Source organism: Pyrgilauda ruficollis, unplaced genomic scaffold (genome assembly GCF_017590135.1).
Source record: "Pyrgilauda ruficollis isolate IOZ18807 unplaced genomic scaffold, ASM1759013v1 scaffold24, whole genome shotgun sequence".
Classification (NCBI taxonomy): domain Eukaryota; kingdom Metazoa; phylum Chordata; class Aves; order Passeriformes; family Passeridae; genus Pyrgilauda; species Pyrgilauda ruficollis.
The window spans coordinates 8,975,849-9,002,190 of NW_024523648.1; the positions used below are offsets into that span (position 1 = coordinate 8,975,849).

Here is a 26,342-nt window from a genome sequence, read left to right on the forward strand (position 1 = left end):
TCACTTTGGGCTGCCTGTCACCTGTGGCTGTGGAAATGAGTTACTGTAATCAGGGCCAGGTTTAGCTGGGCCCTCAGAAGCTGTGTCTGTATTGAGTGATACTCTTGCTTTTGTGGCATTGTTTCTGCCCTTTATGTTTGCCCACAAGTCTTGCAAAACTTTTTAGGTTCTGTTAATAATCACTTGAAACAAGTTTTCAGCTTTTAGAGGTTTCCAGAAGAATTAATTTTCACTTGATTTAGAGAGGATTCCTTTTAGGAAATGGCTCAGGATCTCATGTGACCATGTCAGGTTTCTACAATAAAAGAAGCTAGAGGAAGGACTCTTCCTGTACTCTGAGGAGAACCGTGTTCACAAGGGTCTATCTGCAAGGCTGAATTCTGTGGATGATAGAGACATTATGGTATAATGGCATAATCCCCTACAGTCTGAGATGTTTCTGGTTTTGATAAACTAGTTGAAAATACATAACACAGGCTTGCTAATTCTTGCCCATGTACTTGGCTTGCTTAAAAAAGCTTTTTTCCTATGTGTTTTCATCAATGGGTGCGGAGCAATTCTAAAAAGCTTTTCTCACACAGATGAGATGCAATCTGCTTACAACTTGCTCCCCTCTAATCCATGAGATCAAAGTGATTTTATTTAATCTCTGAAACAAAAGTTAGGTACTATGTAGGGCTTAGCAGTTTGGTTAGAATGAGCTCCATGAACAAAAGAAAGGCCATACTGGGTCAGATCACATGTTTATGTGGCACAAAGTCCTGTCTCCAGTAGTGGTAAAAGGGGATGCATATTTAAATATACAAGAATATAATCAATTTATTATAATATATCCAAAGAATGCACCTTCTCTATCCAGCAGTTTGCAGCTTAGAGGCTTCCTGAGTTAGCATCAGTACCTTTCTTTTCCAATCTATTATCAGCAGTGTCAGTAAGGGGTGGGCTGCAAGACAAATAAGGAATGAAAAGCTGAATGTCAAGTTTTAGCAACTGGTAGTCAAGGAAGATGGCAGAACTCTCCAGTTTTGAAATGAAGGAAGAGATTCAGTGCATGATGCTGGCCAAATTACAGTACAGGGAAAACAAGGTGCACTGTCAGACTCAGCCTCTTTCTGTGTAGTCTTCATAGGACTGTTCTTTAAATAATCTGAAATGCTAGAGCTTTGCAAATAAGAGTAATGGTATTACTGTGGAGAGGGTGCTATATGCAGGCGTCTGTGAGTGTTCATATTTTGTACTTTTAATGACTCCACTTGTGAACTGTAAGAATGAAGGCGACATCTCATTTCAGAGGAGGGATGTTCCAGGGCTTCCCGTGGCAATTTCTACCTGAGAGACTTTGTTTGTAGGAGGCCAGTTAGGCTAATGCACTTGTGCTGGTTATCTTAGGATCTATGGATATCTATCCTCCATTCCTCCAACCTGTAAAGTTGATATTTCTGCTGAGAGCTGCCAGCACTACTGTGCTTCAGAATTCTGCCAGCTCCAGAATTCTGAGGTTTGTTTCCATTAAAGGGGCAATTTCGAAATTGCGTTCACTAATAAAAGACAGTCTATAGGTGATATTACACAAGGATGATTCAACATTTTCATTGGGCAGAAGTGTCTTCCAAAACCCACTGAGGGTATTAAATGAGAAAAAAGTATATGCATCAGCCATTTTCAGAACAATGGCCATCTAGTGCAGAAAACGTGAAGCTTTCTAATTTCATTGCTCATTCAACAGTTCTAAATCTGTAAAACCTCATGCTCTTTATCCCTTTTTCATTCCAGATTCTTGGCACATATCCAGATACATTGGCTGGCTATCTACCTCTAGGAAGTCTATGTTTCTATGCTTTCTCTGTATTTGCTGTCTTTTCTGTAAGCACTGGAAAAGGATACATGGTATAATGTATTCACAAAAGTTTTTTTACTTCAAATTTGCTGTCACTTCAGATTAATATTCTTAAGAGGTCAAAATTTATTTATTCCCCCTGTAGGAGGTTCCTTTTGCAAACCAGACTGTGGTTAATAAGTGATTATCTGTCACTTAGCCCCTCCCTGCCCTGTCCAAAAGAATGCTAGCATCCACTGTTTGATTATACAGCTGGTAGAGATACAGCACTCAGAGTTTGATAGCTAAATCCTGGAATAATTTTTCAAATTTTATAAAATTTTTTGTCTTTGTATTAATTTTAAAATACGTCTTTATGACATAAAATTTCCTGCAATACACTGTGGTAAGAATATTCTAAAAGTAAATACTCTAAGACAGCTTTTCCTGGTGAAATCAAAGGTAAGTAGAAGTAGAAGTAATTCACATCTACCTATTCCTAATTTGGACAGTTGCCCATTTTCCTATACGACATAGCTCAGCATATTGCCTTTTTAAAAATTTATAACCTTACTGCTCCAGGGCATACCGCTTTCTGCTTCATTGCTTTCCTACTGCAGCTCACCCAGAGAACATTCTACTACGTTGACTTTTCTACAGATTTAGATAGACTAGGAAATCTAAATGAAAGTGTTGTCTTCAGGCATTTAGTTAACACTTTTAAATTAGTGATATTCCCCACTTGATTCCCCCTCACCCTAGAAAACTTAGCTTATTCTGATATGACTTAAATAACATGGGATTTTACCATAGAACAAGTGTTACATACTTATTGTGAATGGATAATTAAATGTGTCTGAGGGTTTTTTTTTTTTTAATAGTTTGTATTTTGGGTTTGGTTTTTTTTTTTCCTCACAGAATTTGTGTTTGAAATGGTAGTGATTATGATTTATATTCAGTGAGTGCCAGTTTTTATCTGCTGTTATACAAATGCCTTTTACAATTTTTCTAGAGAGTCTTCCTTTTGTAATTCAAATGGATTTCTTTTATAACCAACATTGCTAGCTCCAGACTTGTTCCCTAGTTTTCGTTTTTAAGGTCTTAAAATGTTCTAATTTAAGTTTGAAGCCCAACTTCTAATGTCTTCAACAGGATTAAAATGAATCACCTTAAAACAATGTACTGTTTCACATTTGCTTTTCATTGTCAACACTGAATTTTGTTGCTAGTCATAATGCTCTGTCATAAGTGCTGGTTGTATGGGCATTGTAGCAGTGATGCACTACTTTGTCTGCTGAAAGTATTACTTCTGGGCAGATTTGTGCACATTTCAGTTAATTCTCTCCTAGTCATTGAGGTAGGAGCCTATATTTTTCATCATTGTGACAAGAATACTTTAGTATTTTCTTTAAAAGAAAAAACAGCAAACTCTTTGGAGATTTAAGCCAGGAAAGTATGAGAAAGAATGTGCCTTTCTACAGTGACACATAAGCAAGTAGAGGGAAACTTCTTTGTAGAGAACTTCTTTCAGTCCTATGACAAATACTGGTTTTATCCCCTTTTCCAGTAGAATTTAATTTGCTTGCAAGAAAATGTTGATTCATCCAGATGTTTTGGGGCAGCACTACTCCATGTAAATATGTTCTGGACTTTACAATGATATGTTTGCTTCAAAGTAAACAAACCCTTAGGTCGTTCTTACCTTGTCTTTGTGGACCACACCCATGAACTAATCCAAAATGAATCCTCTCTAGAGTGAGTGTTTGCATCCATACCACAGCGCTGGGACTCATCACCCATGTGGTACCGAGGCACAATTCTTAACAAGTTTCATGTCCTGGATAGTGAGAGGGTTGTACCTGTGCACCTGGCTGATAAGACATGCGTTTTAGTGCCTGGCTGCAAGTGGAGAAGATGCAAGTCCTTTGGGTTCAGGAGAATAGAAATATCCTGGAAAGGGAAAACTAAACTGAGAATGTATGCATGCTGTCTATCTGAAAGGAACCCTACAGCAAATGGGGCTGAGACCTGTGCTTGTGTTTCCTGGGAAACTCAGCTGAATGTGCAATCCTTGGTCTAAGCTGGTTGGATCATCCAGCAGTGATCCCAGGACTGACATTAGAAGCTTAGCAGTACGGTGAGTCAGGAAAGCAGGGCTTGAATGTGAATCACAGAATTAGCCAAGCAAGTGTTGTATTTGCACATTTATTATAATCTTATTCTGTGTCTCAGAAAACAATGGTTCTGGAAAGAGTATTGAGGGAACCAAGCAGCCGTGATCTGCCTGTGCAATATTGTGACGAGAAAACCTGATCCTCAGATGTTGAAACAGAGAAACGCTATGAAGGATTGGGAAGAGTGTTTGAAGCACACCAGAACAGAAAATACTGATTCATTTGTCTATCATTTTAGAAGAATGTCAAAAAGTTGAAAACCAGAAACAGAAATTACCTGCACTTAGAGAAGTGTAAGAGAGTGTAGGCTCTCTGTTTAATCAAAGTTTCAAACTGTGATAACAACTTCAAGGAATTTATGAGCTCTGTTCATAGCTGTTGCACAATAGCAGTACAACTTTGTTTTCCTGAATCTTCTCTTGTATTAATCAGATACCCATCTTTACAGGACATGATTTACTCTTGTGGCTATGAATATTCCAACCAATCTCCCAAAAGGGTAAGGGAGGAAGACAGAACAGATGGGATTTAAATAGTACAGCCAGATTTTAATTAGCATGTGAGTAACCACAATGCCACTAAATTATATTAAACTAGCAATAGATTTGATCTTGCAATAGGTATATTCTGATGATGAAACAGTGTGATCAGGTTAACCTATGTGCAGGTTAAAATTTTTAAACTTGATTTAATTCTCAAAATAGTATTCCTGCTGGAATCACTAGACGCTGGGAAAGGCAAGTATTGAACATTTTGGATGTTGAATCACCACATGGAACTATCATAGTAGAAAATGTTATCTGAAATTGTTTCAGAGCCATTGAACTGCATGACGGCTCCCAATGTGGCTGAAAGCTGTGGCAGCAGACTTATATCAGTGATTTGCATATATTTAGATATTTTTTATATATTGAGACAAGCCAGTTATGGTTAAAATTTAAAATTGTACCTGGAATATAAGCAAAAGATCTTTTATAGTAATTTTCAAACAATAAAGTGTTATTTTAAACTAAGAGGTTTTTTTTTTCTTTTTTTTTTTTTTTTCCCTTGTGCATTCAGAATAATGAATATTAAATATGGTAGTTTTCCTGGGACTCTTCTAGTTTACTGGGAGGATTCCTGTATGGAAAATGAATGCTCTTGCTAAGTACCTTGAAGAAGAATATAACACAATTGGAAAATATGTCTAAGGTTAAAATATTTATTTATTTATTTATTTAACCACTTAGAGTGGATTTCAGACTGTTTTGCCTAACCTTACCCACTCCCCATGCAGTTTCATATGTTTTGGCTAGAGATGCTCCAGTGCAATGCTGAGACAGATGCCTGGATTATAGTGCTCTAGTACCTTCTCCGATGCCTTCATCTCTGTTTAACAGGAAGCTTTTCCATTGATATTGGCCACCTCTGAGCAGCAAACACAGGACTGCACAGTTGGGTGACTGGATTATCTGTGGAATAATTTCTGCTTTTCAAAGCTGGCCTTATTTCGGTTCCAGATTCCTTAGAATTTTGGACCTTGCAAAATTGTATTCTATGTAGAAGTAGTAGCCTTTGAGTCATATACTTTGTTGATGGATGATACTCAATGAGAAAACACACTTAGATCAAGAAAGAGGAAAGCGTCTGTTTTCTAGGTTTCATTCTGCTCTGTTGCTAAAGTAGTATGACAAAGCCTCTCACGTCCCTGTGTTGCATAAGGAAAAATATTAATGACTTTTAATGTTTATAACTGTTCTGAGAACACTGCCTGGTGCTAGCATGTAAATGGTACTGTGAGACTGAGTGGATGAGGTGCTATGAACTTACAGGATGTATATGAAATTGGGACCTAGGGAAGTGAAATATTTTGGATGTGTCAGACAGAGAAGGGTCATGGATAATTTTTTTTTACTAATTGCTGCAGTCTTGTTTAGTGAGAATATGTAAACAAACTAGGAGCAATCCAGCCATTGCTTTTCATGGCATTACAGCAGCAGAATACTTTTGCAATCACAGGTACATATATAAACCTAAGCTAGGCTGAGTAGTGTGCAGATTCACTTGAAAATTCATTTGTTTTCACCACTCACCAAACAATCAAAATTATCTTGGTTGTTTAGGCATAAAAATAACTGTTTAAAATTTGGCATGAAGCTAATCATTAATGAGGATAAATATTCTGGTGAGAAGTAGTTTCTGTTTTTGGGTTGGAAAGCCATCCCTCATGGAAAAGTAATACCTTAATTCCACTACCCAGAAAATAAAACTTTGTAAACTACCTAGAAAATAAGCTTTGTAATTACCTTTCTATGTTTTGCATGTGTTATTACCGTTGTCTTCTAGGACCATAATGAGAATGTGGGAGCTCTGTTTCTTTGATCTCATACTTAGCTATGCGTTCAAGGAAGGATGAGTTCAGAGAGGGTTGTCAGAAGTATAAATAAATCTTTTTTTTATTTAAAAAATTGTATCTAGTGATCTACTGAGCAATTTTTCCAGGCTCTGTATCTTTCACAGGCAGAAACTTTGCCTTAATGCTGGCAAGGGATGGTTGTGTACCTTGGCCCAGTAGGTTTCTGAGCCTGCTGTTCTCTCTTGGTGTTATGGGCCATCCTAGCATATATACATTGCATGAAGCTGTTTGGGCTTTAAGAGACCCCCAGAGAAATCGTTAGTCTTCCTGTTTAGCTTGATGAAACCAGGGCATTTCAGTCTTCATCTGAAACTTATTTTGTGAGTTTTATATGAAAACTTTGAATAAATCACAAAGTAATTCTGGAAGCAGGACCAAAATGCAAGTTTTCATTTTCCCCACTGAAATTTTCAACCACCAGGCTGCAGTCTTGCTTCTATTCATGCTTTCATCAGCTAAAAATAAAATAAAATAAAATAAAATAAAATAAAATAAAATAAGTAACTAACTTGTGTTAAGCTTTCTTTTAGTGTATTTCTGTGTTAGATGTGTTCGGAGCACTCCTTCCAAATTTTCCAGAGAGAATTTTAATGCTGTTTTCCTCTTCTATGTATTCCAGCTTGCCTGAGTCAGGAAACTGGGACCTCAGCTGCTAAGGGAGAATGGCTCCAGTGCTGTACCAAAGGAGAAAAAGCTATAATTTTTCAGATAAAGTAGGGAGAAGTTTAGTGACTTCAGGTTCTTCTGAGAGTCTTCAGAATTGGTTTGATGTGTATGTTTGGATCCCAGTTTTGAATTTAACGAAGAGATTGGATAGGGACTGAGTGTTAAGATGCTATTCTGAAAGGAGAATGACGCCTAGACCATGCAGTGAAACTTCAAGAAACCATGTTCAGAACCAGAAAAAGGAAGTAATTTCCTACACAGCAGTCATTTATGAGATTCTCTGATGAAGGCTGTTATGGATAGAAACAGTTTGTACAGGTTGAAGGGAAAATGAAAACAACTTGAAAGATAGTTCCATTGAGGATTATTTAATAGAAAACTGGATTAGGCTCAACATATCCTGTGAGCAGAAAATAGAAGCTAGGAGAACATATAGGATAAATATCACATATACTTGTCCTGTTCTTTCCATTCCCTGAACATCCATTTGTAGCTGGTGTTTCTGAAGGAAGTATTTCAGGGCTGCAGGGATTCTGTGTCTGCACCAATATGGCCTCACTTCTCCTCCAGTTAATATCCAGTCTGTTCTGCTTCTATCCAGATATCCTCTTAGACCAATTTAAACAGCTTTATTGAGTAAAGATTTCAGATATAGGCATCTGTTTTCAAAAAACCAATGACTTCCTTTTCCACAAAGCACTAGCTTTGTCTGTCACCTATTCTCATGCCTTTATGTATAATGCATGTCTGCATTTGAGTCATGCAGGGTCAGTAGATCTGAGCTTCCTTGGTGTCCTTGTGCTTTTATTCATTTTGGAAAACTGGTAGAGTGATTACATTTTCTTGTAGTTTGTTTTGGATATATCTTTCAGTCAGTTGTAGATGATCAGTAAGTCTCCAAATAAAATATGTCTTGGTGAATAATTGGATGCAAAACATTGACAGTAGCCTTGAAAAGGAAAAGTAATGCTTTTATTCTGCCTTTGATTTATTAATATAAAATACCACAGAAAAAGACTCCATGCCCATTTTAAATTTTAATATTATCAGAATTTGCTATTTTTTAAAATAATATGTGTTGATAATGCAAGAAGAAAACAATTTCTGTTTGGAAAGCTAATAACAGATATAATTATTCCAGAAACCAAAGCGTTTTTAAAAATACTTGTGTTACTATAGGTATATTAAAAAAAAATGTGGATAGATGTTATGATCACTTCATCTTTACTAAAACTGTCTTTAATTTTTATGAGGTAGAAGTTCAATACAAGTGATGGATTTGAAATTTATTTGGAATTCCGTATAGGAAGTAAGTAGAGTAGAAGGAGGACCTTAATGCCAGATGAAAACACAATCAACATTGCCTGTGTAGTGGGCACAGAACACAGTGGACCACGCCTCACCTGGCAGTAGAGAAATGAAAGCTAGGTAGTGAAAGGGGAAGGAAACCCCTTTAGCTTGCTGTGTGTGTGTGTGGCTGATCAGTGCAAGCACAACGGCCCCTGAGATGTAGCTGCCACTTGTCCACACACAGCTGCTCCAAAGGTCACGGGTCTCCTCTGTCACTGGTCATATGTGCCAGCCTTATGTAGTGTTTCGGGTGTCCTAGAGAGACGTAAAAGGTGTGAAGGGGCTGTGTTTAGGCTACTGAATTGGGTTAAAAAGTACTGGTTTTAAGTATTATGCGGAACAGATTGGTAACGATATGAATTTTTTTAATGGTGTTGTTTTTTTTTTTTTGTGGGGGTTTTTTTTTTTTTTTTTTTTTTTTTTTTTTTTTGTGTATGACTGAAGGAATTTCTGCATTCCCAAAAGCAAAGACTGCTAACCTGACCTGCATACAATTTGGAAGTTTTTGCAAGAATATGTGGAAGTAAATAAAATGGAGTTTTTACAGATTGGCTTAGCTGTTACTCTGAGACACGCTAATGAAGACATTTGTGCAGTCTGGCTCTTCTCACCTTTTTCTTCACACTCCTTGTCAGTACAAGACACTGATGTAGCAAAGCCAAAAGATTCAGAAGTCTGTCTTTGACAGTTTAAGCTGATTCAGAATTGAAGAAAAATATAAGTTTTGTTTGTATATATTTAGATATGGAAAATTTTAGTCTATTGAGCAATATTTCTGTATGTTCCAAGTGCTTTAGATGTGTTACATATTCAAAATGTTATGTTGTTTTGTAACTCTTGGTTAACATCTAATAATTCTGACCTCTTGTGTTCCTTAAAATGCAGGTTATTAAATTGATTAATTTTTCTGCTGGCATAATATGTAATTACTTAGGGACAGTCTGTAAATAGAACAAGATCTGAATATATAGGTAGAATTAGGAAAGGAATTCATGTGGAATTCAAAGATTCTGGAAAGCAAATGAGATGATGCTATGACAAGCATTACCAGCCACTTAGCTGCAGATATGCACCTTGCTGTTTATTTGAAGAGATGATGACCTTGGCAGGGTTTTCAAGCCTTCAGCTTCCAGGAGATGATCAGACCTCAATTTTTAAGAACATTCGTGTTGCATTTCTGTCTGGAAAGAAGTTATCTCTTCTGGAGGGTGGTTTCTGTGATGTTACAGACATTTCCATTTCTTTGAGGTAAGATTATAGTATCTAATTTTTCATACTGGGATTGTTCATGGTGATCTCTTTTGACTGCTTCTTTACAAGTTACATTTTTGAGCAATGTGAGCCTATGAAACTTTACTTAAGAATATTCTTCAAGGTTGTGGTGTTGTAGTTTCAGTCAGGAAAGACGTTTTAACAGAGCTGCTTTGACTTAGGAGAAAGGAAGCTGGTGATGTGAAGCTATTAAGTAACTTCCCTAAAATATGAAGTAAATGGCTCTACTGCTTGTGTCTCATATCCTGTGTAGGCCAGGTATTTTCTCTTGCAAATGCTATTGCAAGTTCAGCATATCTGGGGTGTTTTAGAAAAAAGTTATTGTGTTTGAAGGCTTTGCCCCAAATCAGCATCTTTATAAGTGCTAACTGTGCTTCAGACCCTGGTTTATTTATTAGAGTGTTTGCAGCTGTAAATTTTTTTCAGCAATGAACTCCATGTTAATGTTTTTTAAAATATTTAGGTAGAAATAAATAAAATGCCACAGGATGAGGTAGTTCTTGCCTCTAAATATTCTCTTGAAATTGCATGGCTTTTGATAAAAGCCTGGTTATTGCCAAATATGATTGTGAAGTTGCTGTATCTATTAAAGGAAGAGAGCATGAAGTGCAAATGAATACATTTTGTTGCTGCTCTGTAAAATGAGCAAATATATCTAGAATGTGTTTAAAATGGTTAAGATTATTCTGTTTTGCATCATGGACTTCCATCCATGAGAGTGAAAGGTGTCAGATAGAAGTGTTATAGCATCAGTGGTTACTGGCAGTGTCTGGGAGATTAAAATAAATGACATTTAATCCCTCAAAGAAGAAATTGTGCACCTGACAAAATAAAAACTGTTCAACTTCTCTGGAGTTCAAACATTGCTGCTACAGTGTCTTTTATTGTGGTTTGTTTTCTTTTTTTTTTCTTGAATTCAGAATGTAAGTAATCAGTGAGAGATTCTTGTCAAAAATCAAATGCTCATTCTATGAGTGAGGCTGTGTAGGAGCATGTGCTCCTGTATTTGCAAACAATCAACATTTCAAAGCAGAAATAGGGCAAAGTAATAAGACCTTGCAGTGGATTCAGCCCCCCTGCCCCCCTTTTTAATGAGAAAGGCCATATGATTTTTATATAGCATTGTTGAATATTTATTTGAGGATAATTCTGTTAATTATATAGGGATTATTTATTCATTGATTTAAGTGAGGATACAGTCGTGCTCATCATACAAGTTTGTGAGTTACTTTTCAAGTATTGACAAATTTCACTCAGTTTTATCAAGGGTGGGTTTATGCAGTCTGGATACCTCAGCTAAAAAACGTCACCATCTGCAATCAACATATACTTGTTTTGTCACAAAGCAGGTCTAGATTTTTGATAGTGCTTTTATTTTTTGCATAAAAGTGCATTTTATGTCATTTGATAATGAACAGTGAACAGGAAGTTAAGAATACTTTATAGGGAAGAGTGAATTGAAATGCCTGGGAAAATAAGCTGTGTCTGTAGTCATTAAACAAGAATTTCCTATGGTAAAATTGTATGCTGGAAATTTTTGGAGCATGGGTTCCAACAGTGAAGTTGGAGATATTCTCACAAGTCATCAGTGTTCAACATACACCGTGGACTGATAAGCAACCATTTTTATATATTGCCCAAAATATTACCTAACAGCCAGTGCAGTCTTTAAACACACACAGCATCTACACTTGACTTGAAACTGCTGCAGTACTGTTAAGCATAGTCAAATGACACAGTAGGAATGAATTTAAGTACTGTTTCAATTCTAAAACTAATAAAACTGATTTATGGTATAAGCTCAAGAGAGAAATACTTATCCAATATTTGCCCTCAGATTCTTTTTTCAGTAAATATATTTCACAGCCATACACAGATATTCAGTGAAGATCAGTCTCTCAAAATTGGCTCACTGAAATATTTGTAAGACACAAACTAAATTTTATCTCAACTAGAACTATGAATATTGAAGGATAAAATTTTGAATAGAAATAGTAACTTCAACTTCTGCTTCCAAATGTTTTGCCGAGCTATACTATGTGTCAGGATCCAGATTACATAAGAGAATACATCACAGTGCTTTTTAATATCTGAAGACTGAAATGGAGGGGATTTTGTCATTAGTCATGGATACTAAGCATGTGCTTTCTATGTGGTGCAGATTTTGCAGGCTGAAGTTCATATTACAGCTATGGAACACTTCTGGTTAATGAGCAGTGACCAGATGATGGTGGAAAGCAAGGATGAGCATTTCTCTTCTTCAGTAGCAGATGCAGGCTTTCTTTGATAGTATGAATAATAATAGGTATTCTTGTAATTTGATCTGCTCATATTCAGCTTCCTCTGACAAAATGAAACATAGGCATACAGGTATTGCTACTATATTGGAGCAAAATGGTGAATTTCTAACCCTAGTATTTTGTCTCAAGCAATCTTTTAAATCCTATGTGAAACTACCTTTAACTGAAGAAAAATTCCTAATATTAATATTATGGATAAATATTTTTGATGTGTAACAGGTATTGAAATTAACTTTATTTAACTTAAAAAAGAATATTATATTCTAGATAAGTATTTTTCTTCTAGTAAAATAAGCAGGACTCAGTGTTATTGTGAAATTGAGTCATAATTTTAGTAATAGTTATATATATTATTGTCAACATTAGCTAATCATAAATGTACAGAAGTGCCTCATAAGTAGCACGTCTTGCACTTGGGTTTTTTTTTTTTTTTGCATAGAAGCAAAATACTACTTAATATTAAGCAGGGACCATTTTTTCTTTTGAAAACAATGAATCCTTAGATAAAGCAAAATTATTCATTTTTGTACAGCATGGTATAATACAGATAATACAGAATAAATAAACTGTGTTAAAGGTATATGGAGCCCATGGTGTATCTGATTCAGTTTCATCATGACCAATTTGAATGTTTGGTGGACACATCCCTTTGAGAGTTCACATCCTTTCTGCTTTGGCTCATTGAGTGCACTGTTAAATTAATCTAAGAGCTTCCTGCTGCTGAACAAAGTGATCTCCCTCTTCATTCTTGCCATGTTCTCCTGCAGTTTCTCCTAATCTGGCTCAAGAGCTGCACCAGTGTGATTCTTGCCTTTCAAAAAACAACAAGAACTTTTTGCTAATGTCAGTTTCCAGACTAGAAGCATGAAAGATGCAGGAATGTGAAGGCTGGAGAAAGGATATGACCACTTTTGACAAATAGTTCACTGCTAAAACACTTGAGCTGTATGGCAAAATTATTCTTTTTAATATGAGAAGCACGAAAGATTGACTTTACAGGCTGGCTTTCAGGAAGGTGAATTCCCTGAAAACTGAAGCAGGCATGTGTTTTCTATGTTCCTTCCAAATGCTCCCTTGACCACTTCAGGTCAGAAGTGCCCAACAACTCACTGTATATACTCAAGTCACGCTGAAGCTGCTGGGAGTGAGGCGTGCCCAGGCTTCAGCAGTCTGCATTGCTCTTGAACTTTGTCACCTAACAAGTAGAAGGCAAACCAGTTTTTTGGGTCAAACCTAAAATCCAGGAGTTTTAGCTATAAACAGAAATCAAATATACCCAAGATGATTTCTAGGCAGCTGGACCAATTGTCCTGGAATAGCTTGCATCTGTGCTAATAGTTTCCACAAAGCAGTGGATGAATGAAAACTAAATAGTAGTTGGTTCTGTAATTTTTGGATGCCTCAAGCTCAGGAATATTTTGGGTTAGTGCTGTTTGGCACATGCCAAACTTATCTCATGTAATATTACAACAGTTTTTAGTACAGTTGCAGAGAATCTGCAGGTCTGTCCTATTTTCAGTAGGTTAAAAACAGCCTTGAGCTTTACCGACCTGTAGCTCATTAAAGGCATTTCTTGGGGAAGATGATTTCAGCATCTTCATTGTCACCTCTTCATTTCTCAGCCACCTCTGATGAAGGTGGGTGACACTGGCCTCTGCATGCTAACCTCCTTGTAGGGGCTCCAGCCTTCCTGGTGCCATCCACAAAGTCACCACATTGTGTAGTGTGTCACCAGCCCCTATAGCTCTAATGACGCCAGGACTGTTTGTACTCAAAGGAGTACAGTCAATAGAGTCTACACTACTGAGTATTTTTATTTTTTTTATCAAGAGGCCTTTCTAAGCTATAGCTATGCTCTTTGAAGGAGGGTGGTGGAAAGAATTGTGCAACATCACTGCCTGAATTAGGTGTTGGTAATTAGTAACTTGGTGTAGAAAGCAGTGGAACTGTACAAGCAGTGTGCTGTCTTGTGAGACAGGGGTTAATAATCCAGAGCACGGCACCTTGCTAGCAGCAGTGTTTCTTCACATTTCCGTGGTGAGTCAGGTAAAGATGGCTTGGGAGTCTCTGTATCAGTTGTCCCTGTCCAGTACAGATCTGCCCTTTCTCTCTGTCATGCTGCACAAGTGATGCATTGCTGAGGTTCTGACTGGGGCAAGAGCTCCTTTCGGAATTACTAGGAACAATCCTTTCTCTTAGTTGCAGAATAAGAAATTAAATTTATTGGTATTTCTCCAGGGACAAAAAAGTAGCTTAAAAATTCAAATTAATTTACCACAGGTGTAAGAGGTCTCTTGACAGCAGTGTTTGCTGCTTTTAAAGGTTTTGCAACTGTAACATCAATTCCCTGGAAAAATTGCTAGTAGTTAATATTAACTGTGGTTTTCTTATAATTTGACATCAAATCAAATATCAATATTCATAAATTTGACGTTTCTAATGGCAATGTTTTTTGTTCATTCTTTCTGGGTTTGTAGTTAATGAATAATTTCTGTGGCTTGTAGACCATTGTGCTAAATGAGTACATGGAACTGTCTATTTCACTCACTCTTTATGGATAGAAGACCTGTTGATCTGATGGACTTCTGAACTTATAGAAGGGCCTGTATTGCAAAAGAGCCATTTCATTAAATTACTGATGGCTGTGTTTCAGAAAGACCTCCATCTTGTTGCACAAAACAATGAAAATGGTGGAAGAACAAATAAAGATAGGGGAATGCTGAAATAATAAATAACTTTGACCTTTTTTTCCCCGTCTGTTGGCATCTAGTTATTTCCTTTGATCTTCCCTGCCTTAAACAAGCTAATATCTGCCAAGAGAGTGCAACTGTTACTGAATCACTAAGGTCCTATTTGTTCCGCTTGACAGATGACAATGCATTTTTGTCTTTCTACAGAAGCATAGACTTTGAAAGTTTTCTCCAACAAGAAAGAAGCCTGGGTTTTCTCCAATACTAGATTTCTTTTTTCTTGCTTGCTTTTCTTTTCTTTTTTTTTTTTTTTTTTTTTTTTTTTTTTTTTTTTTTTTTTGGTGTGTGGGTTTTATTTCCCATCTTATTGTGATGGTGCACTGCTGATGATTGTGTCACCATTTTCTGTGAGGTGCTGGTTAGACAACACTGAAGTCGTGTGATTTTGCTGTTGCTCATGATTGTTCTGGCAAGAACAGAATGCTTCAACAGCTGTAGCATGTGTTGATGCTTCAGTTACATTATGGTTAGCTCATGAGTGTCATTTGTGATTGCTCTCTTTGTTGCTCCCTGATTTTTTTGAGAAATTGTTGCTAGTCCTAATTCATCAGTTCTGTACAGGTTTCTTGTATTTGTAAATGTGAATTGGTTGATACCTTGATCAAAATATTTTATATGTAGAGTTTAGAAAACAGACCTGTCTTATTAAACAATGCAACTTTAAAACAGAAGCAGGAGATGCATTACCAGGTCTATTTGATTTTTGTAGAGGAATTGACACACTTGTTCTTTAAGGGTGCTGCATTTAGTCAGTGATATATTTAAATCTGGGCTATTGAGTAAACATTCTTTGTTCTAAGTATACCTTGTACTTAGCACAATGAGAACCTAATTTCTGATGGTGATCTTAGGTGCTCCTGAATACAAATAACAATCACAATAGAACTGAATGTTTCGCATTGGTGTTTCATTCAGATTCCATTGACCGTTCTTGTAGGCTTTTTAAGTCAGTTTCAAAAAAATCTTCTCTGGAGTAAGTGGGATATGTTATATCACAGAACCAGAATTACATAAAGCTTGCAAGTCATTCCCAAAAAATGAGACATAACCTCTGCTAATTTTGAATTTCTCTCATGGTTGGAGATGATATGTGCGTGAGGATAAGACTTAGGCCTTGATCCAGAAAAGCACTTAAACTCATAATTTAGCTCATCATGATCAGTTTCCCTGGAGTCAACAACTGATTCAAATTATCCCGGAAGATATATAGCACAGCCTTATTTAGGACTATATATTTAATACAATCCTTATAAATTTCAAAAAAAAAAAAAGAAAAAAAAAAAAAAAGTAAACATATCAGAAAATGCCTTATAAGGATTCATTTCAAGATCTTTCTTGTTGTGCATGTCTTTTGCTTTATCTGTTGTAGAAGAAGCTACTAATTAGCTCCAAAGTGCATCTTTTAATATAGGTGTTACATTTCTGCTATTTAAATGGAATCATGTAAGATTGTAAGATTCCCTTGTAAGAGGGAACCTCTTACTGAGACTTCCTTTGTAGAAGGTCTGAATTTTTGCTAGAATTAAGAAATATTTTCTTAACTGCTGATAGAAGATTTTGAGAAGTAGACCAGAGCAGACAACACATCTCCAGGCTATAGAGGCTTGTTGAATTAGCTCATAGCATTTTTCCCATACAACATCTACCATACTTTTATCGCTAGAATATTGAATTTGCTGCTTTGCTTGGGGTCTGCACAGGACAGTTGCAGCCAGTACCTTCCATGCTGGACAGGGTAACTTTTAATGAACACTTGCTGTTTGACTGTGTTTTTCTAGAGTGTGGTCCAGAGGGATAACTGATGACAGCAATGAACCACTCAGATGTGGCTGTAGCTGTGTCTGGCCTGGCAATAACAAGCCTGTTCTTGACATCAAGGAGAGAATACAGAAACATGTATAGTAACACTGATTAGTTCAACACCTGATACTCCTTGTGGGCTTTTCCTCTTGGACTTTAGATTTGTAAGAATGGGCCCAAAGGTAAACTGAGGCACCTTCCTTGTGTGGCACTGGCAACAGTCCAGGGGCTCTGTGATAATCTCTGAGTAGATAGGGAGAACCTAAGGCATGCAAGAGGACTTGATGTGCTGATTGCAGATAATTCACAGGTACATGTAGGCATGCTGCAGAGATTGATTGACAGTGATTAGGGGAGTAAATAAAGCAAATCCATTTACCAGAAAATGCCCAGAAAGTGAGGGACTTTTGCTACCAGTGTCTGGTAGATAAAAATGGGATGCTGAAAGCATCAAAGCTTTTCCAGGTAATTTGGGTGAAAAGTTCTCTTGGCCTCAGGGTCACAGTAAATGTAACTGCTTGAGGTGACAGGATTAGCCTCATCACAAGGACCTTTCTGTTGGAGGATCAGCTTCTAGGGAGGAAATGGGAATGTGTAAATGTTAAAACCAAATTTGGTGTATTTGAATACCATTACTGAAGAGAAATGAGTGAAGAAACTAGGTCATGTCATAAGATTGATTTTGTATTTTATTCTGTTTTGTGTTTAGGGGCTACTTTCTAAGTACTTGGACGCTCTGGTCACTTTACTGTACAGGTACCTGTATCATATGTGTGTATGGGTAACCCTGACACAGGGAACTAATGACACTTCAGAATGAGTCTTTTGGTGGAGATAGCTATCTCTATTAAAAAAGGCAGCTGCTTTTGTTTTGTGGAAGCCACAAAAGATGGCTGATTATTTATCACCAGTGTCCCAGTGGGTGTTCAAACATAGGTGCGCCATTGACTACCAAGAGCAGGTGGGTCCATTGCTAAAGCAATGGGCAGCAAAGATATTTTAGATAAGGACTGGAGTAGTTTACAGAAATGCTGAGAAGATACAGTGAGGCCAGTAGAATTTTTTTCCTTTCTAACTCATGAAACGTGTAAGATCTTGAAGTCTGTGGAAAATGGGGAAATAGACCATCATCACCAAGGTGATTAATCTCATCCGAGTGTTGGTGCAGATCTGTGTATTAGGTACATAGAATCATGAAAAAAACTGGAAGGGATCTCAAAGTACCATCTAGTCCAAACCCCTGCTCAAAGAAGGCCTAAATCAGACTACTCAGGGACTTGTCCAGTTGAGTCTTGAAATCAGAGTTGAGTCTCATCCTCAAAGGAGTTCCAGCATCTCTGGACAGTCTGTTCCAGTATTATATAGTTCCTAATGTAAAAATTTGTACTTCATGTCGAGTCAGAATTTCCCATAGTCCATCTTGTATCCTGTAGCCCCTTGAACTCTTGCTGTGCACCTCCAAGAAGTGTTTGTCCCTGTATTTTCTCTGTCTTCTCTGCTCAGATGGTTGTAGATAGCAGTAAGGTACTGCTGAGTCTCTTTTGCTTACAAGTTGAGAAGGCCCTGCTACCTGAGCCTGTCCTCATACATCCTGACCATATTGGGATGTCTGGAGCTTAGGAGGACATGTGGTTATGCAGAGAGGAAACTGGAAGGGCCAAAGCCCAAGCAGAGTTTTGTCTGCTGCCATAAATGAGAGTAAAAGATGTTTCTATAAATACGGCCACCCCCGGCAGGCAACTGGCCACAAGTGCTGTTCCTCAGGGAGTTGTGCTGGTGCTGGTCCTGTTCAACATCTTTGTTGTTGATCTGGACAAATTGAGTGCCCTTTCAGTCAGTTTGCAGCTGACACCAGGCTGGGTGGGACTGTTGGTTTGTTTAAGGATAGGAAGGCTCAGCAGAGGAATCTGGACCCGCTTTCATTTCTTTAATCTCATAAACAAAACTTGAGAGTTTTGATTGAGAGATTCACCACACAAATTAATTAAGCAGGTGACCTATTTCTGACTGTATTTGGGAGCTCAGGCATGGGAATATTTGATCATTTTGAAGATGCCTAACTTTTAAGCTAATTGCATGACATCCAAAAAATAGTTTTTCTTGCTAGACTACTGCTAGTGATCATGGTGATCAGTCAGTCCATTCAATTTTTCTCTAAACATGGGATACTAAGCTACCATTTTGCATTTTACAGTTCATGCTGGTTTTACATAAAGCTAGATCTATTAGAAATATTCTTTTAGGATGATGTGTTTGTTATTAAGCATGGAATGTTGCTTAATCTTAAATCAAGGTATAATTGCTTTTCTACCAGTGAACATCCTTGCTCACAAGTAGTTAACATTTCATTTGGGAAAGAAGAGAAATGTTCTTTTTTGCTCTTGTCTTTCTGCATCCATGAAAACATCTACTAACTCTTTGAAACGTTAGTATTTGCTAATATCTTTTGAGTTTGTCCAGAGTACTCAGGTATTTTGGCCCATTTTACATATGTAGTAAGTAATTTATTCTGTATGAGTCAGGCAGAATTATTTAGTTTTATCCTCTCCCATCTTTTAGGTACAAGAAACTGAAAAAAAATGCACAAGCTACTTATATTACAGGATGTCTTCTACTCCTTCAGAAAAGGGTATATTTTAACATATTGTTTTCTAATGCTGGATTGTAAAGGGAGATGGTGTCCCATTTTGGTTTCAGGAAATTCAGTCTGTACATCTGGGGTCTGAAATTCAGCCTTGTAACTGACACAATAATCTGCACTTAATCCCTGACTAGTACACTGCCCCAGAAGAATAATGAAAGGGGAAAACATTCAGTATTTATACTAGCTTGGACTCTAACATGTCATTCATTCTTTTGGTAAATTTTGTGCCCAGTCGAGTCAGGACTAAGATCTGAAAGAGGGGAGAGCAGGCTCAGCCAGGAAAGAGCTTTTAGGAATCTTAACTCTTAAAAACTCACAGTTTTTTCAAGGGTAGAAAAAATGGCCAAAGGTGGATGGAGTTTCAGAGGAATAGCAAAAGCCGGTTCTGTGACATGGTGTTTCAGCTCCCTGCCAGATTCAGAGTTCCTGCTCCAAACTCCTTATTTGCTAGAGCAAAAAGGTTTCTTTTTTCAAAAAAGGGTTTCTAGAAATCTCTAAGAAGTGAAAAGCAGATAATTTCCTTCCAATTGGCTCAGGTACTTCCAAATTATTGTCACTGATCTCATCACTGACATACAAAATTTCCAGCTGAATGGCTAAAATCTTAGAGTGTCGTAAATAGATGTAAACAAAGTCTTAACATTTAAAATGTCAGAATACTTAGCTGAAAAGATGTGCTGACATCCTAGCCTAATATTTCTTGTGTTTGCACAGATAATTTTGGATAATGTAATAGCTCTTCCATACACATTACAGGTAAAATTGAAGACATATTTAAATGCTGTAAATTAATAAACATATATGTGGAATAATTTTATTCAACAGTTCCTCACTTGCAATAAGAAGTATTTTGACCAATTTTTTTCAAAGCCTCTGCTTACATTTGACATGTGAAAGCAGAACCTATCCTTTTAACAGGAAAACCAACCTAACGCAAAAATTTAGGGTTAGGTATCTTAGATCTAGACTTTTGGTGCCATGGCTAGTTCTAGTGAATTACTTGGGAGATAGGGGAAAAAAGAGGAATACATGCTTGTATCAACTTATAAAACTAAATGTTCAAAACTTCCACTAACAGCATGAAGCACTTATCTCTCCTTAGAGCCTAAGGAATTTTTAAGCATGCCTCATTTGCCTTGTGGTATCAAGAGCTTTAATTTTTTTGTATTTTTTCTTTTCCCAGAGAAGATTTATAAGGCAGCGGGGTAGATGGTGCTGTTCTCCAGCTGTCTGTCTTGAGGAGTTTCCTCACTGGACTAAACACAACATAATTTCTCTGTAATGTTACTGTGGAATCTTGGAAAAACATAATGTTCCTCCTGTTATGTACAATAGATTCTTCTTTAATTGCAGCAGCTAAAAAAAACCTTCTATCTTTATAGCTGTGGAACCAAAGCGACAAAGTTTATGGTCTTTCACTGTCAGCAGGTTTATGGAAAATTTATAGTATGTGCTCTGAGTTTACCATTTTTTTGTTGCAATACTTACTAAAACTAGTGCTGAAAAATGCCTGTATAGAATGGAGTTTTTCTGTCTTTAAATTTTCCTATAAATTTAATAGCCTTTGTGTATATTTATATATTTAATTTATACCTAGAAATGTATGTATATACTTTGAGTATATACTTTTGCATGCTATACTTCATATAGTATTTTTTAGTTTATCTCCTTTTCCCTCAAACTTATGTTTTATCTTGTCCAAAATGCAAAAATATGTTCAGGCTGTTCCTTTTTATTTTAATTTTTTTTTAATCCTATAAAATGAACTTATTTTGTTACCATTCTTTGACTGCCTTTCAGGACTTGTAGTCAGTAGAAAATTATTAATGTTAATGGCACTGAAAATTCTCAAACTTCCTTCCAGTTATTTAGAGAAGTTAAAAAAATATCTTCTAATTTTTTTAATTATCTGTTTTCTTTTTTCTGTTTCTGAGATCACTTCACTGGTTCCACAATATATGCCATCAGTGGAAGAAAGCTACTTTTGGTGGTTTTTTTTAAGCTATGTTCCAGTTTAGAAGTGTTGGACTGATGATCTAGTTGAGCCAAACTGCAGTATGCATAGTCTGCTAACTTAACTGATCACAGTTGTCATTTCTCAACAAATTAAAAAAAAAAATTGGATGCAAACTATTCATCAATTAATCAAAATAGTAAGAATTTGCCTTTTGAAACATACCTAAATATTTTTTAGTTGTAAATGATGCTAGTTTAACCACAGAGCAGCAGAAATGTGATTTAGTTTTATTGTATCTGCATTTTATATTTTGTTAGTGTAATCAGAGTAAATTCCCCAGTCTGGAAAATCTGAGTTGAGCACTGGAACTCTGGCCTATCTATAAAAGGCAAACAGGCTGAAATTTTTAGAAGGGGAGCACAGGATTTAATCAGTCACTTTCATTTATCTAAACTATTAATTTCTCATTTCCATGAGAAGGGTAGTGCCTGAGTCCTCACTGTTTCATCCCAACTAATTCTCATTAAAAATCCCTCTGTATGATGATGCAGTTTGTGCTTTGACCTTCTTTGCTAACATGTCTCAATGCTAACTCAGTCACAATGGACTAGTCCCTCCTACTTCTTCAGTATTCATTAAATTCTGCCTTCTTTCCTTCTTGTGCAGTCATAAATCTGGATGGATCAAAGCCAAATGTTATTTGTTATATTCCCAAACTTCAGAAATATATCAAAACCCCCAATCTATACCTGATCTCAAGTTAGCAAATCTTCAGATTTTGTCAAACCAGTTCCTCTCTATTTTTATATATCTATGTATCTCCTGTAGTATATGCTCAGCAACTCCAAAACAATATTAGACCATCATTAAGGTGAAATACATAGGGCAGCTTGGCTGCAGCTGAATACACAATAGTTGGGAAATTACTAGATTTGAGAATGTAGATTTCCCCATTTTGAACACATCTGTCTAGCACTGGAAAGGAAGGTGCTGCAGCCAATTCATGTTTTTATTTACTCCCGCTTGTTACTACATGTAATTTAAAACAAAAAACCCAGAGTGAATGAGGCAAGTCCTTCTGTATGAGATCTGCATAGTGTTAAAGGCATACATGATGTGGGATTTAGAAAAACCAAGTCTTTGCATAACTGTTTTGCTAAACAGCACTAAATATCATTGCTAGATCCTGTACCCTTTCCCATACTCCAATATTTCCATATTCTAGAGCATGTAAAGTCTGACATGTAATAGACCAGATTAAAGTGAGTTGTGAGGTAAGTCCTGACCTTTAAGCAAAAATACCAGGTTTTAGAAACCTTGATGTCATTTTTATGAGAGGCGAGTCCGCAGCTGGGTGCACCTAATGCCAACTCTAAAGCAGGGTGAAGTAGCAGTGTTTGTTACCTTGGAGCAAGCCGCACATTATTTACCAGGTAGGACAAGAAAGAAAACAACCCTCTAGTAACTTTTTGCATTTCATAGTTTCTTTATATCTAAAATTCCCATGTATAGTAAGCAGAATCAGAGCCTGATTTTTTTCAGTGTACAAAAATCAAAAATTCAGCTTCTTCATGGGATTTGGCTTGACACGCCCCCTGCCTCACCCTGGCCCTTTCTTGCCCTCTTGCTTTTCTTCCACAGGAAAAGTAAGTCAGACATTACAGGATGCTGTCACAGAGGTTCTCAGCCAATCCCCAGGATCTTGTTTGTGGCACTCACTTTTTTTTCTCTCAAGATGTGTACAAGACTGTGTGCTGCATGGATACTGCAGCTGTCTATTGCTGAGCCCTTTCAGTGGGAGGACTGAGGCTTGTGGAGAGCTGCTCATAGGGGCCCTAATTTAAATGGTACACAGCAGAAGTGATGGTGGTTCAAGTTAACCCTACAGTATGTTCAATGCCGTTTACATCTGATGGAAATTTTAAATATCTGACTCCCTAGAAACACACCACCTCCCAAAAATAATTAACGAGGTTCTTAAAAATTGCATGTAAGAAGCGTACGGCACATTCAGAAGCCAACTCTTTGTTTGCTCACTTTCTGTTTTTTTTTGGTTTTTTTTTTTTTTTTTTTTTGTTTGTTTCTGACTTGGTTTTTCTGTGCGTTCTTCACTTCTGCATAGCTATTACACCGGAACATTTTATTTCATATCAATATATTAGAGCATACATACTGGATAATGCTTTAGATTCAAAGTCCATTTTGTAGCACACTATAGAAGTGGATACTTTTCATGGCAGGTAGATTCACATTAATTCTCAGATTTCGCAGCTTAATAAGAGATGATGCCTTTTCTATGTATTTCAAAGCACAAAATGAAATGTGTAAGGGCGACTGGCTTAAACTTGTATCTGCCATTCATTTCAGCCCGTGCAGCCCTGCAGCTTGGCTGCTGAGAGCTGTGCTTGCTTGCTGCTTTGTGAGTCTCTGCAGATGCACGGTCGCCCACTCTAAGAGAACATGCACACACTTTTTTTTCCCTCTCACACTGTCTGGCATACTTTCAGCACAACTCTTCGAAGACTTTTTGAACTGCTGGGTATGGTCGTCTGATTATTATTTTTTTAACTGGGAACATGTTTAGTCCAGTGTTATTTAAACAAGCTTATCTCTTTGATCAAAGTCTACAATCTGAAATTTGAACGGTGTAGGGAGGGTGGCGGGGTGGGTGAGGAAATATATCAAGTACATAGTTATGCGTGTGCTGATGTCTCAGCTCTGTGCCTGCGAAGGTAAAAACATACATTGCTTCAGAATATTCTTGGAAATATAGAAAACTGGCTATTTTAGTAGAAGTTCTGAAAGCATTGCTTATTTTATTTCTAAAATAAAACTCGTTTTAGTAAACTTTTCTTGACACTTCTAGTGACCTGCATATTCAGTTTTTCAGTTTCTTGGGTTTTTTTGAAGGTTGAGCCAAGTAACTACGGAGTTGTTTAAGTATAGCTTAGGTTTTGCTAGTATTCAAATACACTAGCTGGAGCCCATATATTAATGAATTTAGGGTTGGCATTTCATTGACTGAGCCACAGACCACAGCAATGAAGCTGGAGAGCTTGAAGCAGTTTCTGGAGGTTTTCATTTAGCTCGCTCAGGAGAACTGGTTTGTGCGAAGTTAAAATTATATGGAATGAGATTGCAAGAAGAAGCATGCATGCCACACCTTTTCATTATGTTCTCTCTTTTCCTTTTTTTCCTTTCTAAATATAACTTTGAGAGGCGTGTCAGGTTTTTTTTTAAACCGATCCCATTTGATTATTTTAGATTATTTGATTTTTTAGTCTGATTTCAAAATTCAAGTTTGCTAGGATTTTTTTCACAAGACTAGAAAGACTGTATTCAATATATATATCATGCAATCAAATAACCATCTCCTAACTGTGGCAAAATGTGAATGTTGCTTATTTCATCATTTTGCAGCATAAAAAGAAGGAAACATAATTTTCTAGGCTAGTCTAAAGCTTTTCCTTGCTTTTTGATGCTATTATAGTACTCTAGTAACTACAAGTTGCTGTTGCTGATGAAAGTATATTATAAATCTTCTCTTCTGCATAGATATCATGCACACTTTAATTTTATTAGCTGGATTTATTGACGGGTTTGCTCCCTACACACCCGGACACACAAACATGCAGAGACACGCAGGGAGACAGACACACGGACGCATGCTGGCACACACACACACACACACACACACACACACACACATTCTGCTTTGCCCTATCTTGGTTACAGCACAGTCCTGCCCAGGGTCAGTACAATGTACACATTACATATTTCTAGCAAACACGAAAATGAATCAAACAGGAGGAGAGATAAGCACAGATAGATTGGAGCCTGCTGAGGAAATAAAAGGCAGTAATCTGACTGACCACTGGACTAGTCTTCCTGGTTGGATTTAAATGTTCTTTCCCGTTAGTTGCTTCAAGGCACTGTACCCAGAAGTGAAAAATTAAATGATCAGTAAGAATGAAGTAACATTTAGACGAACAATTCTTTGGTATAACTCCAAAACTAATTGTTTCTGAAGTGATGTTTAAACCAACGTCGGCACAAGGCAAGGGCTCCTGGCTCACAGCCAGCACCTTGTAATGCATATTAGCGCAGATGAGGAGTTCCTAAAAGTTAGGGAGAGGGAGAGGGAGGGAAGAGGAGAGAGAGAGAATGTGTGTTTTCAGTGCTCAGTCTGCATTTGTTTGTATCCTCCTCCTTGCCGAGATTAGAGGAGTACCTGTGTAATGCTGCTTTATTGTGATTTCTGCTGAGCCTCAGAATAGGTTCTGGTATTTTTTTTAGGTGGACTGCCAGCTGCCGATCTCGCTGTTGACAGTAAAAGCAGATATGTTCCTTGCTCACTGCCACTAGTACTGACCATGACCCTTCACACCAAAACCTCTGGAGTTACCCTGCTGCACCAGATTCAAGGCACTGAACTGGAGACACTGAGCAGACCTCAGCTGAAGATTCCCCTGGAAAGATCGCTCAGCGACATGTACGTGGAGACCAGCAAGACAGGAGTTTTTAACTACCCAGAAGGAGCCACCTATGATTTTGGTACTACGGCTCCTGTCTACAGCTCTACCACGCTCAGTTATGCTCCTACGTCTGAATCTTTTGGGTCCAGCAGTCTGGCAGGATTTCACTCCCTGAACAGTGTCCCACCAAGCCCGGTGGTGTTCTTGCAAACGGCACCCCAGCTGTCGCCCTTCATCCATCATCACAGCCAACAGGTACCCTATTACCTTGAAAATGATCAGGGCAGCTTTGGGATGAGGGAAGCTGCTCCTCCAGCCTTCTACAGGTAAATGCTACAGAATTTTTTATTTCTTAATTAAGCAGATGATCTGAGAACGTTAGAATGTAGAAATCTGTTATGCCCTAATACTTGCTTTTTGTGTAAAGCAGCATGTGATTTAACTGAATCATCGATGATATCTAGACCATAAGAAACAGTAGAATAAAAACTGTAATTCACAGCCCACTGTGACTCTAAGCTGTAAATTTTGAAAACCCGTTTAAAAAACCCATCAGATAATGAGTATAAATATTTCCTGGGAAAACATAAAATCATAATTGATTAAAGAATGGCAAATGACCTCAGTGTTGTAATGTATTATAATACTGTCTGAAGTATACTAAAAAGACTTCCACCATCACACATTTTTCAGCGTGAGTGGTTGTTTGTTCAGCTCTTAGATGGTAGTAAGAGTATTTTTCT

At 37.2% G+C, this 26,342-nt stretch overlaps 1 protein-coding gene across 1 annotated transcript in view; it reads left to right on the forward strand.

The window, feature by feature from the left end:
* ESR1 (estrogen receptor 1) overlaps nucleotides 1-26,342 on the forward strand; it is a 161,813-nt gene that overhangs the window by 26,923 nt on the left and 108,548 nt on the right. The window contains 1 exon segment of the mRNA XM_041469853.1: nucleotides 25,421-25,925. Within this exon segment, the coding sequence (XP_041325787.1) occupies nucleotides 25,421-25,925 (505 nt within the window).